This window comes from Vicugna pacos, chromosome 21 (genome assembly GCF_048564905.1).
Source record: "Vicugna pacos chromosome 21, VicPac4, whole genome shotgun sequence".
NCBI classification, from domain to species: domain Eukaryota; kingdom Metazoa; phylum Chordata; class Mammalia; order Artiodactyla; family Camelidae; genus Vicugna; species Vicugna pacos.
In genome coordinates this window covers 26507329-26522868 of record NC_133007.1, presented here as the reverse complement: position 1 = coordinate 26522868, position 15540 = coordinate 26507329, and the positions used below count along the sequence as shown (strand labels likewise).

Sequence of the window (15540 nt, the reverse complement as noted above, 5' to 3'; positions counted from 1 at the left end):
CCTCCTACCTCATGAAAGAATTCCTCCTCAACAGTGGGCACAGGGAACTTCCCTACCAGTCACTGGCCTTCCAGCTCCACCTGCTGCTCAGTGCAGTTCCTGGTGTCTCCTTGAGGCCCGTGCCCACTTATGCCATCCTCAGTCCTTGGTGGGTGTCCTGGGTAGAGTGGGACAAAGAGTCAGCCTGGCTCCTGGGTCAGCCTTTGACTCATTTGGCCACCATCTGCCAAGGGCTTGCCATACAGACATGAACAAGGCATTGTTTGTTAGAAGGGCACTGGTAGTGGAGAGAGGAGATTTATGAGTTGGATTGTGAAAGTCAAGGGAAAGTTTATCAGAGAAGGGAGAAAAATATTCCAAGGAGAGGGAACAATAAATACAAAGGTACTGAGGCCTAAAAGAGCATGCTGTATGCCAGGGAAAGTGAGTGAGTGCTGGGCCTTCAAAGTAGGATGGGAGACAACTGATCACATCGGGTAGCCTGGAGCCTGTCTATTGAAGAGCTTGGGCTTTATGCTCCAGGTAGTGGGGAGTCATAGATGACTTTAAGCAGGAGGATGCCATGGGGTGATTAACATAGAATGGTGGTGGGAAGTGAAAATGGGTAGAGGGAGGACCTTGGAGGCTGGGAGGCTTGGGTTAGTCCAAACAAAAAGCAGGGCTGGCCTGAACCTGGGCAGTGGCTGTGCAGATGGGAGGAAGACCACGCAGTCAGCAGTTTCCTAGCCAGCTGATGTCTGGGATGTCTGTCAGAGCAAGAGGAGTCATGGATGCCTGAGCAGTGACAGAGGAGACAGCGTGGGGCATATGCCTCTCCCTGGCCTACTCTTGCTCTGTCTCCCTAGTTGCCCCCCTGCAGAGACCCTGTGATAACTGATCTGGAGCCAATAGAAGCACTGCTGCCCAACCCAGCCTGTACCACAGCCACCCACTCCCCATGGTCTTACACCCTGGGAAGAGCTGAGCCTCCAGGCAAGAGGCCAGGACAGGCCGACAGGGCTCCAGCCCCCATAAGCCCAAATGGCTGCCCCTTCCTCCCCTCTTCCAGGTTCCCTGGGGACTTGTCAGGTAATTTCAGCTAATACCCACCTCCCAGCAGTGAGCAGCATGCAGACCAGCACTGTAAGTGGGGCAGGCCTGGGGCCCAGAGAGGCTGGGACCTGGGAAGAGGACCTGGCCTGGCCTGGCCTCTGTGTCCCCTCTCCTCTTCCCACCGGCTGTCCCATCCATCCCACTTCAACCTCATTCTCCAGGCAATGTGGGAAAGGCAAGGGTGCCTAAGCCTCCATTTCCCTGGGTTCTGGGGCCTTTAAGGACTCACCTCTCCACAAACACACACACACACACACACATATAGACATGGTTGTCACAGTGGGGGCTTGTATCTCATTTCTGACCCTGGAACTTCTCCATGAGGCCTCCTTAAAGCATTCTCTTGATTCCCCATTTAGGCTTGATTTATTTAATTTCTTTACCCTTTAGTATAAGGTGATTATCAATTTAAGATTTAAACACATTTGTTGTGATACTATGATTTATAAGAAATACATATTTGGCCTTCAGCCCCAGTCCTTGGCACAAAGCTCCTAAAATGCTTGGAATTTCCTGTGAAAAGAGCAATAAGGGGGTCTTTTGTTATGTTAATAAAGTGACTTGGAAAGCTTCAGGTAGCCTAAGGACGGGGGCTGATTACCCTGTGATGAGATAGTTGGAACTTCCAGTCCTGCTCCCAGACCTCTGAAGAGGAGAAGGGCTGGAGGTTGAGTTCAACAGCCAGTGATTCTTGCCTATGTAGTGAAGTCCCCATAAAACCCCAAAAGGACTGGGTTCTGAGAGCTTACAGGTTGGTGAACAGGTGGAGATTTGGGGAGAATGCCCTGCCTGGGGAGGGAATGGAAGCTCTGCATGCTTTCCCCATATCTTGCCCTATGCATTTCTTCCATCTGGCTGTCCCTGAGTTATACTATTTTATAATAAACCTATAATCTAGTAAGTAAAATGTTTCTCTGAGTTCTGTGAGCCCTTCTAACAAATTAAGTAAATCCTAGCAGGAGGAGAACCTCTGGCTTAATACCCAGCTGTCATAAGTACAGGTATCGACGTGAGCTAGCGTTAGAGGGTAGAGACCTGTCTGAAGCGGGAAGGGGTGGGAAGTGGGGGCGGGACTGGTGGCAGTCTTGTAGGACAAACTTTAACCTGTTGTGGACAAAGAATGTCACCTGCCATTTCAGTAAACAAAGGATGTTGCAGCCATCAAACCATCAGCCTCTGCAGCAGCTCCAGAAGGTGCACTCTGAGGGGAGTCAGGATAGAGAAAAACAGGACACTGGCCCTACACAGTTAAGGTGCATGTCAAAGGAATAATTTCAGTAAGCCCAGACTCTTGCACCTTCCCACACATAGAAAAGCACTAAATTCATTAACTTGAAATGTCTGTTCTTTAAGTAGTAGTAATCTTTTTATGTTCTACTACCTGTTTTGGTTTGGGGTTTGTTTTTTTTTGTTTGTTTGTTTGTTTGCAAAAACTCCTATATATCCTGCTCCTCCCTTACCTCTTGGAAACAGTCCCTCAGAGCTATCTGAGAGGCTGTATCCTGGGCTTAAATCCTCAGTGATGGCCCAAATAAAACAATTCTCAACTTTCAGGTTGTGCATTTTTTTTTTTTAAGTTGACACTGGAATCTGATGCTGTCTCCAGGTAGTGTCAGAATTAGATTGAATTCTCAGACACCCTGCTGGTATCTGAGAATTGCTTGTTGGAGGTGGTAGGGACCACCCCGCCTCGCGCACACACACATGGGAATTGGGTCAAGGAACCCAAAAGACATGGGGATTGGAGGCATACATAGTGAAAAAGCTTGTCCGGAAGTCTTGGGTGAAACTGTTTCTCCCAAAATGTCCTAAAGCTTTACCCTTTAGGTTTTAACTGAAAAACCATCCTCTAAGGAAATTTTATTGTACAAGTAACACCAGGTCAGCAAATGGAGAAGAGAGGGGATGATGGAACACTAGACAAGAAAGATAAAAGAAGGGGACAGGTCTCCTCGGCCTCCCTGCACTCCTCAGCCTCTGACCCCTTTGTGATAAGCAGGAGTCTTGAAGTCTGACCGGATCCTGGTCTGACCAGAGAACTCACCCATGTGGGATGTGGAGATGACAACTCCCAAGCACCAGCTGATAAACCAGAGGCAATCTCAGGTCTCCTGGCTGCCTGCTCTACCCCTCCTCCCCTCCCACCCCCACTGCTGCCCGCTTCAGCTCCACCAGTGGAGCGCTGTAGGGCTCCCCAAAGTCCTGACCTTGCAGAAAGCTAGTGGACCAGGAAACCCCTGTCCCTTACCTGGGCCTGACAGAGGCCAGAAGAGTCTGACTCTCAGGTCCCCTCCACAGTGAAAGCCATCACCACACACCATTCTGTGCCCCACTCCCAACAAGAAAGATCCTCTGGTCACACTGACCATGCCCTGCCCCACCACACCCAGGCTCCACATCGGATGTGGGGGTGGCGGAGGATTCTGTGTGTCTGCACTGCCTGAGCCAGGGCAGCACTCAGCACAGCGCAGAGCGCTCTGGTGGACATAACCCCAGACGACCCACCTTCAGGCAGCCCGTGGGGAGCACTGCCCGAGAGCTGGGGAGATGGGAGACAGAAGAGAGGGGGTTCTTATGACCTGCATCTCCTTCAGCCTCTATGGAAAAGCCAAGGACTAGAGGGCCACTGCTATGTGATATGGGTGCAAGTGGGGAGGAGAGGGGTTTGTGCTTAATACCTTGTGCCACGATGCCTGGAATTTGATAAGTCTTTAGAGAATGAATAATTGAACTGGCACTGGCCTTCAACCTGTTATCAAACTTCAGGGTTTCTGGAAGACCCTTGCCCAGCCTCCCTCACAGAGGTGTCCAAGGAGCCAAGAAAAGATGGATTCTAAAAGTCCCTTTGAGCACTTAACTTTCTCTGAGCAAGGTTATTATATAATCTGATACTTTCGAATGCAGGCTGACCTCGGGGGTAGAGAGACTAGAGGCAAGAAGACCGCTCAGGAGGCTGTTACAGTGCCCTCGTGAGACAGAACTCAAAAGAAGCGAGTGGAAAGGAATGCATAAAAACAAAACACAGCGTGATTTTCCTCAGAGAACCAGCCTTTGAAGTAGGATTACCAGATAAGATACTTATACTAAAAATTATTTGGTTGTTTATCGGAAATTTAAATTTACCTAGTGTCCCAGAGATTTTTGTTTGTTCTGTTTTCTAAATCTGGCAACCCTACTTGGAAGAGGTACCTGAAAGGGCTGTGGCCTAACTTGGGGGGGCTTCTTGTCTAGACACTGGGCCATCACCCCTTTCCCCAGTTGAGGCCAGCCCCTTTTCTCTATCCCCAGAGCAGGCCTCAAGGACTTGGCCCTTTTTCCTTCCCTCTTCAGTACTCACCACTTTATCCCCTGGGCTTCCTCTTCTGAAAGTCTGACTGTGAAGCAGGTGGCAGTTGCCCTAGCTACCCCTTTCCTTGCTGCTTACTCCCAAAATAAGCCCCCAGTCTCTCCTGAGAGTTTACCTTTAATCACTAGAGCAAAAGATACAGGGAAACAAGCATAATAAATGATAAAAGGTGTGCGGGGCTTTAAAAGTTATTACGATTGGGGTCTCAGGTTTAGAGCTGTTGACCACTACTCTCCCACAGTAATTTAAACACCTTCTCTTTATTCCTGAGCATGAAGCTGTCAGCAAAAAATCAACCAGTGCTCAATCTGAGAAAGAAATGGAAAATTTTACTCGAACCGACAGGAGGGTTATAAACTGGGAAACAGTCTTTCAGGAAGCTCTGAGGACTATTCCAAAGAACCAAGAATTAAGCGGGGAGGCTAGTATAGGTGTGATGTTGACAAACAAGTATGTGAAATCAAGCACACATCTTGGCAGAAGTTTACTGCTGTTTTCGAGGAACAGATATCTTAGTTAACGGTTTTAGCGCGTTTCTAAGTATGGGAAGATGTAAGAAACTGCATTCACAGAATTTTCTCCTGAAACTATCTAACTACCTGAGGGCCAGTTCTGCCAGTTTTCCCAGAGCACAAAGTGCCTCATCTTGATCCTAAATTCCTTTCAGGGTAAGTCAGTGACTGTAGGGCTAATGATTTAATTCTTCTATAACTGGCTGGTAGGCAACATTATTTTATAGTCCTCTACTTTTGATTTTAATTTCAGTGAAGGTTTGGGAGGCATTTCATAGCCAGCTTGATCCATGGTGCTAGGAATGCTCATTCCCAGGTGAGGTGAGGATTTCGTTGATAGGCCACTCAATCTGCTATTACTGGACTAGGCCCTGTTAACAGCCAAATGTCTCTGGACCACCAGTCTTACTAGTCTGTTCTGGTCCAGAATAAGACCACTCTCTTGTTGTCTTCCCATATCTAGAGTTACACTATTACAATCAATATCTTATAGAACTATATATTTGGTCAATCATTTCAAGTCACCTAATCACCATTCTTTTTATCAGAGGCTCAATCACACATTTGGTAATGCAAGAAACAATAATCTTATTAAATAGGCAGAATACAAGTAATATAGCTAGTAACATTAATAAGGTCATTAAGTGAGCATTTATGCTAAGAACTTCCATTAGGTGCAGCCCAGTATCTCCCCAGGTCATCTGACCCAGTCTGTCGTGCAACAATCACGTTCTTTAAAGGAAAGAATATACTGGCATTGTATATAAGGTTTACCAAAGGCATGTGCACGTACAAGGTGAGTGGTGGGTCATCTTGACATCTTACAAGATTGAGAAAGGAATGTTATCTTCTAAGGAGTTACATGGTTGGTGTCAGAAGAAAAATTGATCCTTATCATGGAGAAAGTGTTTCTGCCATTGGGAGAGAGCTGGTTAACACATAATGCGGATGCACGATGCACATCACAGGGGAGGGAGGAGGCCCAAACAGGCAGGGAAAAAATGTTATGTTTACATTTTTCTTGTTTTGCCTTAAAATAGGAATTTTATTTCATCAAAGCTCAAGGCTTAACATTCTGGCGCCCATTTATTGTGACCACTGGAACACATTAGAATCCAAGCAACAGAGGACTGTGCCTCGCACTGAGAATTCAACAAGAGATGTAAACTCTCTGGAAAGCCATAAAAAAACAAAACTAAACTAAGAAAAAATTTTGAGGGTAGAAAAAAATGCAAAGATGGAATATTCAGGTTTAAAAGATTTTTTTACTGCGGCAAAATATACGTAACTCAAAATTTACCACTTCAACCATTTTTAAGTGTACAGTTCAGTGGCAATAAGTAAATTCACATTATGCTGTAACCATTACCACTACTCATCTCTAGAACTTTTAAAACATCCCATACTGAAACTCTGTACCTATTAAGCAGTAAGTCCCCACTCCCCCTTCCCCCCAGCCCCTGGCAACACTGGTCTGATAAAGAGATAAAAACTACATTTTAATTTTTTAAACTTATTTTATTTTTTGAGGGGGGAGGTAGTTAGGTTTACTTATTTATTTTTAGAGGAAGTACTGGGGGTTGAACCCAGGACCTTGTGCATGCTAAGCGCACTAACAATTGAGCTATACCTTCCCCCCAAACTACATGAATTTGCTCTAGGCACCTCATATAAGTGGAATTACTAAATACTTGTCCTTCTGAGTCTGGCTTATTTCACTTACCACTACGTATTCAAGGTTAACCCATGTCATAGAATTACTAGAATTTCATTTCTTCCTAAGGCTAAATAATATTCATATTATTGAATTTTGCAGTTGAATTATTGCAGTTTGGTATTTTAGTGCCATTAAAATACATTTAAATTTAGAAATGCTAATAAAATAATCTGGCTTTCTCATAAAGTTAACATGGGACAGTTAACATGGGACAACTGGGGATATAAGCATTTATTTTCCTCTGTTGGGGAAAACAAAAAGTACTCACCGCACAGAAGGGTTCGTTCTCCCAGCTCCTGAAGTCTGGAGACTTTCAGAATTCGCTACTTCAAGGCCTGTAAAGAACTACAACTCCCGTGAGGTCTCGGGCCCTGCCCTTCTCCCGCCCCACGGGCTCCAGAGACTACATTTCCCAGAAATCCCGGCGGCGGCCCGGAGCCGGCACTTCCCGGGCGCCCCCTGGCGACGCACTTCTGCGGGCTTCAGTTCCCGGCGGCCCTCGCGGCAGGTTCCGGGCGTGAGGGCAGTTCGTGATGGCGGGGACTGGTTCCGCTGCTGTGTCCGGGGCAGGGACTCCGGTGGCGGGGCCTGCAGGCCGCGACCTCTTCGCAGAGGGGCTCCTCGAGTTCCTGCGACCGGCTGTGCAGCAGCTTGACTCTCACGTCCACGCAGTCAGGTACCCAGGGGGGAAGGTTGGGGCGGGGCCACTCCTGGATTTGGCTTTGTAGGGGCGGGACCGAGAAAGGGCGGAGACGTGATGAATCCAGCCGGCGTTCTGTTGGGACTGAGAAGAATAAAGGTGGGAAACTGATTGGAGGCAGAACAGGACGGCGGAAGGCCCGTGGGTGGCGGTTCTGAGGCTGGCTTCTCTCAGCACTTTGGAAACACGTAGGGGGAATAGGCTTCTTGAGATCCGTTAACTGTCTGACCGTGTACGCTTTGTACCTCTTTGCAGGGAGAGCCAGGTAGAGCTCCGGGAACAAATTGACAACCTCGCTACCGGTGAGTAAGCATTCCCTGTAGATAGAATCCTACAATTCACTTAAGGACCAGCCTCTGGGCTGGGTTTCTGTCGCTTGCTTCCAGGGCTGTGGACGTACTCCTTTCTTAGGTTTCTAGTGACTGTGCCCACGTGGTGCAAGTGTTTTCCAAACCATTTACTAGCCTCCTTGCCCTAAGAACAAGAAATGGGCCATTAGGTGTCTAGTTGCACCTCACTTTCATCCCCCAGAACTGTGCCGTATCAACGAGGATCAGAAAGTGGCCCTGGATCTCGACCCCTATGTAAAGAAGCTACTTAATGCCCGGCGACGAGTCGTCTTGGTTAACAACATCCTACAGAATGCCCAGGTACAAGAATTTCCTGCCAACAGTCTTCGTTTTGTTTTCCAAGTCCTCGGGGTATTCTCCAAGACATCCTTCAGCGCCTAGTTGACAGTGAGCTCTGAGTCCTTTCACAGGGCAATTGTCTTGATTCCAAACCTTGTTTTGTAGGAACGGCTGAGACGGTTAAACCACAGTGTTGCCAAGGAAACAGCCCGAAGGAGGGCAATGCTGGATTCAGGAGTTTACCCGCCTGGTTCCCCAAGCAAGTAACAGGCCAGAAGATGGACCCATGACCACAGAATAGCACAAATACTATACCCTGGCTGCCAGTTTCCTCCAGGATTCCCTGTAGGTGTTGGGACATCAGAAAGGCAGCCCTGTGGTTTGTGTTTGAAGCACTTAAAAGTCCTTCTTATTTATACGGGGCCTAAAGAAACTCGGGTATAGCAGGACTCAGCATCCCTGAGGATTTATTATGGCTCTTGCTTCCAAGAATGAGCTGAGGCCTCTACATTTGTTTTTTTTTAAGCTACATACTTAAGGCCCACCTCCTCTACCTTCTTTGAGACTCATCAAGGAAGGGGCTGCCTCTGCTACATGCCAGGCTGTTGGGATCTGTCCTCTGTCTGTGACTTCCAATTTTCTTTTGTCTACACAGGGTATTTAAAGGACAGGCAAAGTCACAGTGAATGACCCATCTGTCCTCTTTTGTTGACTGCACTGGCTTGAGCTACTGTAGCAGTGTTATTAGAATCATTTAATTCAATAAATGGTTAAACAGTATTCTAGTTTACTCTGGTATATGGAAAGGTGCCAGAAGTCTTCTACTTTAATTCAAATATAGCTTCAAATTGAGATCTAGTGTTCACAATGAAAAGACTCCAGGATCATTTTCAATTCAGAATACAGAAAGCAAAAGGAAACAAAACAGGTTGCCAGATGCCAAGGAAAACAAGACCAAGAGCCCTAGTAGGAAGTACTTTAATTTTTTTCTTAGAAAAAAAAAATTGCAGACACTAACAATTCACATTTCAACAACAAAGTACTGGTTGAAAGAGGTTTCTGGGAGTTTGGGGATTCTAGAGTATTAGGAGCAAAAGTTGGTATACTCCACCACTATACATGGATGGCTTAGGTCATAAATGGGAGACTTCTGGCTACTAAGCCAGTTCAGAACCCAGTGGAGTGACACTTCCTTCTACAGAGTTTATTTTTATCTTCCTTCCTGTCTCCCCTATCCCTCAGAAACATCACCATACAAAAGCCCAGTAGCATTTAGCTGAGGCGCCAGTCTTCCCCCTGGGTACGAAAGGGAGCAGAGACAGGGAGGTCACTCCTGAGTCTCCATGCTTTCCTCTTCCTCTCCTTGAGGTGGCTCTTCTGTATTCTCCTCCTCTTCCTCTCCTTCCTTCTTCTCTGGTGGCTTCTCATAAGCCTTTTCTGAAGGCGTCACTATCACTCCATCCCAGGTAGATATTTCAGAAGCAAGATCTAGAAGAGAAAAAAGGTGACTTTAGACAAGTAGTCCAACATACAGGTCATGATCTACACAGTGGAAACATTAAGACATCTGAGTAGTGTTGAGTTTCTTTGCAGATCACAGGATACCATAAAGAACCCCTGTCCCACAGTGGTCACTCACAGCTGGCATCACCCTCCTGGCCAAGGATCTTCCTAAAGCCACCATGTGAGAGGATTCGAACTAGAGTCTGAGCCGTGTAACAGACCATGTCCTGAGGGAGAGCAAAGGGAGGATAAATTAGCAAGGAGAATCAAAATACCTTCTTTGACTAACATGAAAACAGAGATCAAGACAACTGTTAATTCCAAGACCAAAGTCTGGGAGAACCCCCAAATCCTTGACCCCCAAAAGACCACATTCCCTTTGCCTCTGACCAGGGGTATTCAAGAGTGGGGCACAACAGACCATTTCAGAGCTGTCCCCGATACCTGCTGTTCCAGAGTCATGACTGTGTGTACTCTGAAGTTGCCACTCTCACAGGGGTCAGTGATACCCACTGACCCTGGCAGGAACAGTCCTGCAGCCAGAATCTGCAAGCATCGTCTGAAATAGGAGGAGGTATCAGAAGAACACACAAGATAGCTTACATCCAACCCCAGACCCAGAGTAGCTTGCTATACCTGTATGCCACATTTAGGGCCAAAGGCTGTCTGGTGGGGTTGTTCATCACGGCATAGTGCCCCTAGGAGAAAATGCATCTGGTAGGTGGGAAATGAAGTGGCAGTTCTGTCTTCAAACAAATTAAAACTTTAAACCACTATGTGAAAAACTGGTTAAGGTCTAGCGAAAATGTTCATGTTCAGAAAGCAGTTCTGAAATGACTGCTCATTCAGTAATTTCTCTCCATTACCACATTAATGAAATCAGCACAGTAATGAAAAAGACAAAGGGGCAGTGATAACTACTAACTTAACTAAGTACTCCAAAACCCCAAAGAAATAATAAACATTGAATCTTTACTGGATTACTTGTCCACCAATGAGACTTCTTTTAATCTCTAACAAATTTCATATGCTGGTAGGTTTCAGAGTAACTACTGTTAAATAGGGAGGATGAGGAATTCCAGTTTCCCTTCATTACTTACAAGTAAGTCAAGGATCCAGGGTGTGAGGGGCTCAAACCCAGGAAAACGAATCCTCAGGTCCTTCAGTAGTCTGATGAGAACTTTAACTCTGAAGATAAGAGGGCCCCGGTATTAAAAGTAATAACAGATCATAAAACATACTAGTGAATATAACAAAAAGGAAAACAGATTCACTGATACAGAGAACAAATGAGTGGTTACTAGTGCAGAGAAGGAAGGGAGAGGGACACAGTGGTATGGGATTAAGAGTACAAACTAATGCATAAAGTAATAAGCTCAAGAATATATTGTACAACACAGGAAATACAGCCAATATTTTATAACAATGGCATATAACCTTTAAAAACTGTGAACCACTATTTTGTATACTTATAACATGTAATATTGTACATCAACTGTATCTTAAAAAAAAAAAAGTACTATTTACCTCCATACCTGAGGTACAGAGCTGAAGCTATTTCTAGAACTACACAATACCTTCTTTCCCTCAACCTACATTTGCTTACTTAAGATAAAAAGCAAAATCCAGACAGAAGATTACAGTCAAAAAAGTTCTGTTAGTGGAAGTATGGGTATCCTGCTATTCACTGTATTTAGAGGGGCCAGACTGTATCTTCACTCAGATAGTGAGGGACGGACTCACGTGGACTGAGAAGCATTTTCCTCAAACCAGCGGGCATGTCGGATGGCTGCTAAGGCACTCTGTAACACTTTGATATCCACTAGAAGACAAGCGTGACATCCACCAAGATGAAACTTTCCTATTATTAAGCAATTCAGTCCCACTGCCATAGCCCAAGAATTTGAAAGGAGGACAGGAAAACTTAGTAAGTCCTTAAATCACCCCATGTTCCCCAGATCAGCAAATCACTGGTGCAAAAATCACTATTCCTCCCTAAAACCATACCCGAACCATGCAACAACCATGATTTTCTCCAGAGGCCTATTCCCTCAGATATTTTTTCAGTCCTTTCTCTAAAGCCCTCAAACTGCTTTCTTTGACAATTTCACTAGCAAGCTAGTGAAACTGTCTAAATTATACAAAGAGAAAGCTAGGTTTGGGGGTAAACTGAGGTCCCAGAAGGTCTCACATGAATAGCAACAAATTAAGTAAACACAACAGCACTTTATCCTGTCTTGAATTTCCCCCAAATTTCCCAGCAATGGAAAAAAAAAAGACTAACAGTGGAGTTCTGGGTCCAGTTTTCGGAGATTGGGTGGCACTGTTGTAATGAGAATCTTCACTGTAGCATCAGAAGAACTGATCTCAAAGCCAGTTTCATTGGTCAGCATGGTCAAAACTGAAAGAAAAATGAAAAACCTGTAGCTCTCACATTCCCATTAGATGACCAAAGGTAAATCTGGGGTAGGCGTGAGGTTAACAGATAGGGTTTTAAAAACAGCAACAGCCCAGAATGAGAGGTGAGAATACAGTTTTAGAAGAAAAGAGATCTCTGCCAAAACTTCCCCAACATTAAACTCTGCATTCACTCTTCCTTAGCCTATCCTGACTTGGTTAAAATGTACTTATAATTACAAACCTGGCTCCTATGACCTCTAAATGACATGTTCAGCAATAAACTCAAACCTTCAGAAGGATCCTGTGCTCTTAGGCTCTCCACGACTTTGTTCCCTAGGGCAGCAACAGCTTCCACTGATTGAGAGAAAAGGAGATAATGAACATTACAATTATTATGAAGACTTTCTATACATCTCTAAGCTACTCTGCACTCTTAATTTCTGCTGGAGCAAGGGCAAGCAACTGAATAAACACTTTTACACGGGGAAGCTAACACCTGGACAGAGAAATTGGAAGGCTCAGGAAACAGGACACCTCCTCCTATACACACACCTTTTTCCACAGTAGGGTTTCTCATCAGTGGCACTAATGATGTGGCCTGGATAATTCTCTGTTTGGGATTGGGGGGTCGGGGTCTGTCTTGTGCGCTGTAGGGTACTTAGCAGCAACCCTGGCCTCTACTCAGAAACATTAGCCTCAAAACATCTCCAGACACTGCCAGATGACCCTGGGGGACAAAATCCTCCCTAGTTGAGAAATACTGCCCTATAGTAACTGCTCATATATTCTTTCAGATACAGTATGCACTTAAAAAAACAATTTCCCGTTTGTCTTCCAAACAACCTTTCTCACAAGAAATCTGGGCTTTACAGAGAGATCCCTATGCCTCAAACACAACTACTATGTTCTGCTCCCGAGGCCAGAAAGAGGCACACTCACATGTTGGCAGAATCTTGAGGATTACCACCAGGTCAGCCACATTGTGTCCTGTAGTCATCGTTCCCTTTTTATATGATCCGACTTGTCGGACTTCTTCAATTTGCTGTTGGAAAAGAGAGTTCAGAAAAAATAGAAGTGAGAAGACTGCCTAGTTCCTCTCAGAACTCAGTTACAACACAGCTTATTACCCAGATTTGGATTACCCAAAATAAGCACAAGAAAAGCCTGATTCATCACAGCTAGCTGATAGTAAGTCTGGTACCCGAGATCAGCACTATAAAGGGGCTCCACTGTACTTTCCCACTTTAGGCATGGCTTTGGATAACAGGCACCTGAACAATTAAAGAGACAGGAGCCAAGAAAACGTCCACACTACCAAGGCTGCCCTTTCCTAGGACAAAATCATCAAAAACTCACCACTTCAAATGTCCCTGGAGCCACAATCAAATTGTCAATCACATTGTTTATTTTTGTCACCAGAGAAAGGATAGAGGCCTGAAAAAACAGCAGGAAACAAAAATATCCTAGGTGAAACATTTATAAACAACTTCTCACTGAGTCTGAACATTTCCCCCAATCCCTTCTGTACGAGCTGAATCAAAACCAACATGGGGCTCTGAAAGCACACTGACCCTTCCAGCCTTGAATATACATCAGAAAACTTTTTGATCCCCCCAAAAAGTCCCCCAGTAAAACTATGAGTGCACACGTAACTTGTTTATATATTCACCTGGTGCTCTCCCTCTGCCCACAATGAGAAATACAGAGAACAACTAAACCCTCTGTGGAGTTTAGCTCTGGTAACACCAGCCTCACCAGTAGTTATTTACTTCTTTAGCTTCCTTGGAGGAATCTCATGAAGGAAGCCAAAAGAATATACCTGTTCAGCAGAATTAGGAGCAAGGTCCTGATTCCTCTTCAGCAAGGCCTCACTGAAGGAAGTTTCATCAGGTGCTGGCTTGACCCGGGGGAAGGCCATTTCACACTAAACCAGAAATAAATAACTATATATTACTTCCCAAAAATAATACAGTAGAGATTATTTTTTCTGTTGCCACAGCAACAAAAAAATTGAAAATAGGAAATTCTACATTTTCTACTCCTCAAGATGTTCAAACAAGGATACAGGCTGAGAGAACAACCATAATTTAAGCTCTTTATATTAACAGATAAGCCGGAGATACAATTAATTGTTCAGAGCAAAGACTATAATCATGTTACTATCAATAGTTGCCAAGGAACTATCTTCCCCACCCTGCTTACATTGTTTTTGTACGTAAAGCAAGAAATCCCAACACCACTCACTAATCCCTTTTCCTTCTCCAACCACCGTTTGAGTTTATTAACAGAGAGATGCTGGGCTCCAGGAAACTACAAGTGAACAGGGGCCAAGCTACTCACCAAATAGAAATCAAATGGGATATGTGGCACAAAGGGCCTGAACCTAAAATACGAAAGACAATCCAAATTATTCACCACAGAAATCAAATTGACTTAGCATAATGGGGCCCAACTAATTTAGCAGGAGAGCATGAAAAGAAATGTTTCCAAACCACAGCTGGATCTCACAAAAGCAGATGTGTCCACTCCAAACTCCTAAACAGATGACTGAAATGGAAACTAACCGGTGCAGAGATGCTAAAAACTGACACTTACCCTCCTCCTGGGCCTCCTCTGGAACCAAAGCGCCCGCCACGACCACGGCCTCTGTCACCCCTGGAAATGCATAAATAGATTCTAACTTGTTTTGACCTCGTTGAAGCCATCTCCACCATACGGGCCACATCATTCCACGTTAGCCTACCTCTGTCGCTCTGAACTTCCCTTTGGAAGCCAAGAGATCCTGTTCCAAGTGCCCAGCCTCACCCCCCATGACTTCCTCCTTCTGTATAACTTAATCACATCACACCCCACATCAAATACTGACCCGGCTCGGTGAGCCCTACAAGTAATGCCCCGCAATTCCCGGGACACGGCAACCCTAACAGTTCAGAGACTAACGTGACTGCTCATTTATTCGTCAACGCAGTGAAAGCATCTAACGGGCTTTTCCTGTCTAGTGCTTGGCACTGAGGATGAATGAGGCACGTTCCAGCCTCTGGGTCTGGATACGGGGAGCGCTCCTCCCGGGACCTGAGGCCGCCTCCTCATCTAAACCCCCAAAGCCCGAGGCGTCGAACCCGCCTCCCAACTCCTGGGCCCCACCCCCATCCCTGGTCCAGGCTTCCCCGCCTCCGCCGCCCCGACCGCCCCCACTCTCCCAGACCAGGAGTTCTCAGGTTTTCCTGCAGCCCCCGGATACCCGGCCCTTTCAGGTCCTCCGACTCCTTCGGCCCACCTTCCCAAAGTTTTTGGTCGAATACCCCAAACCTTTCCAGAGCACCCCACCACGCTTACCTCATGGCGTCCTAAATCCCGAACAATGGAGGCCACACCAACCGCCCCTTCCCTCTGTGGAGCCGACAACTGGATAGGAGGCTTGCCGGCGTGTTCCAACAAGCTCCAGCGCGATTGGCTCCCGCCGTACTCCGCCGCTTATGCCTATTGGCTTACTTCGGCAAGCCGGTTTATGAACCAATAAAAAGCGCCTACTGTGTCAGGAACCAGCCAATAAGAACAGACTTGACAGTAATGACTTTTCCGCAAACACTAGGGGGCGCTACGTAAAAGAATCAGGGTGGCTAACATTCAGAGAACTTTCT

The 15540-nt window shown here is 45.8% G+C and overlaps 2 protein-coding genes across 2 annotated transcripts; one reads left to right on the top strand and one right to left on the bottom strand.

Annotated features, from left to right (window-relative positions):
- Positions 1 to 7115: 7115 nt before the first annotated feature.
- SNAPIN (SNAP associated protein) lies at positions 7116 to 8776 on the top strand. The gene is made up of 4 exons (XM_006214719.3): positions 7116 to 7343; positions 7623 to 7669; positions 7899 to 8017; positions 8162 to 8776. Exons 1-4 carry the CDS (start codon positions 7201 to 7203, stop codon positions 8261 to 8263), a joined length of 411 nt encoding a protein of 136 aa, XP_006214781.1. The 5' UTR covers positions 7116 to 7200; the 3' UTR covers positions 8264 to 8776.
- A 182-nt stretch (positions 8777 to 8958) lies between these two features.
- On the bottom strand, positions 8959 to 15343 carry ILF2 (interleukin enhancer binding factor 2). Its single transcript, XM_006214720.3, has 14 exons — positions 15236 to 15343; positions 14495 to 14554; positions 14240 to 14282; positions 13719 to 13823; positions 13256 to 13333; positions 12839 to 12941; positions 12188 to 12253; positions 11784 to 11900; positions 11243 to 11321; positions 10600 to 10687; positions 10136 to 10197; positions 9944 to 10058; positions 9636 to 9726; positions 8959 to 9484 (listed from the first exon to the last, which is right to left on the bottom strand). Exons 1-14 carry the CDS (start codon positions 15238 to 15240, stop codon positions 9324 to 9326), a joined length of 1173 nt encoding a protein of 390 aa, XP_006214782.1. The 5' UTR covers positions 15241 to 15343; the 3' UTR covers positions 8959 to 9323.
- Between the last annotated feature and the right edge of the window lie 197 nt (positions 15344 to 15540).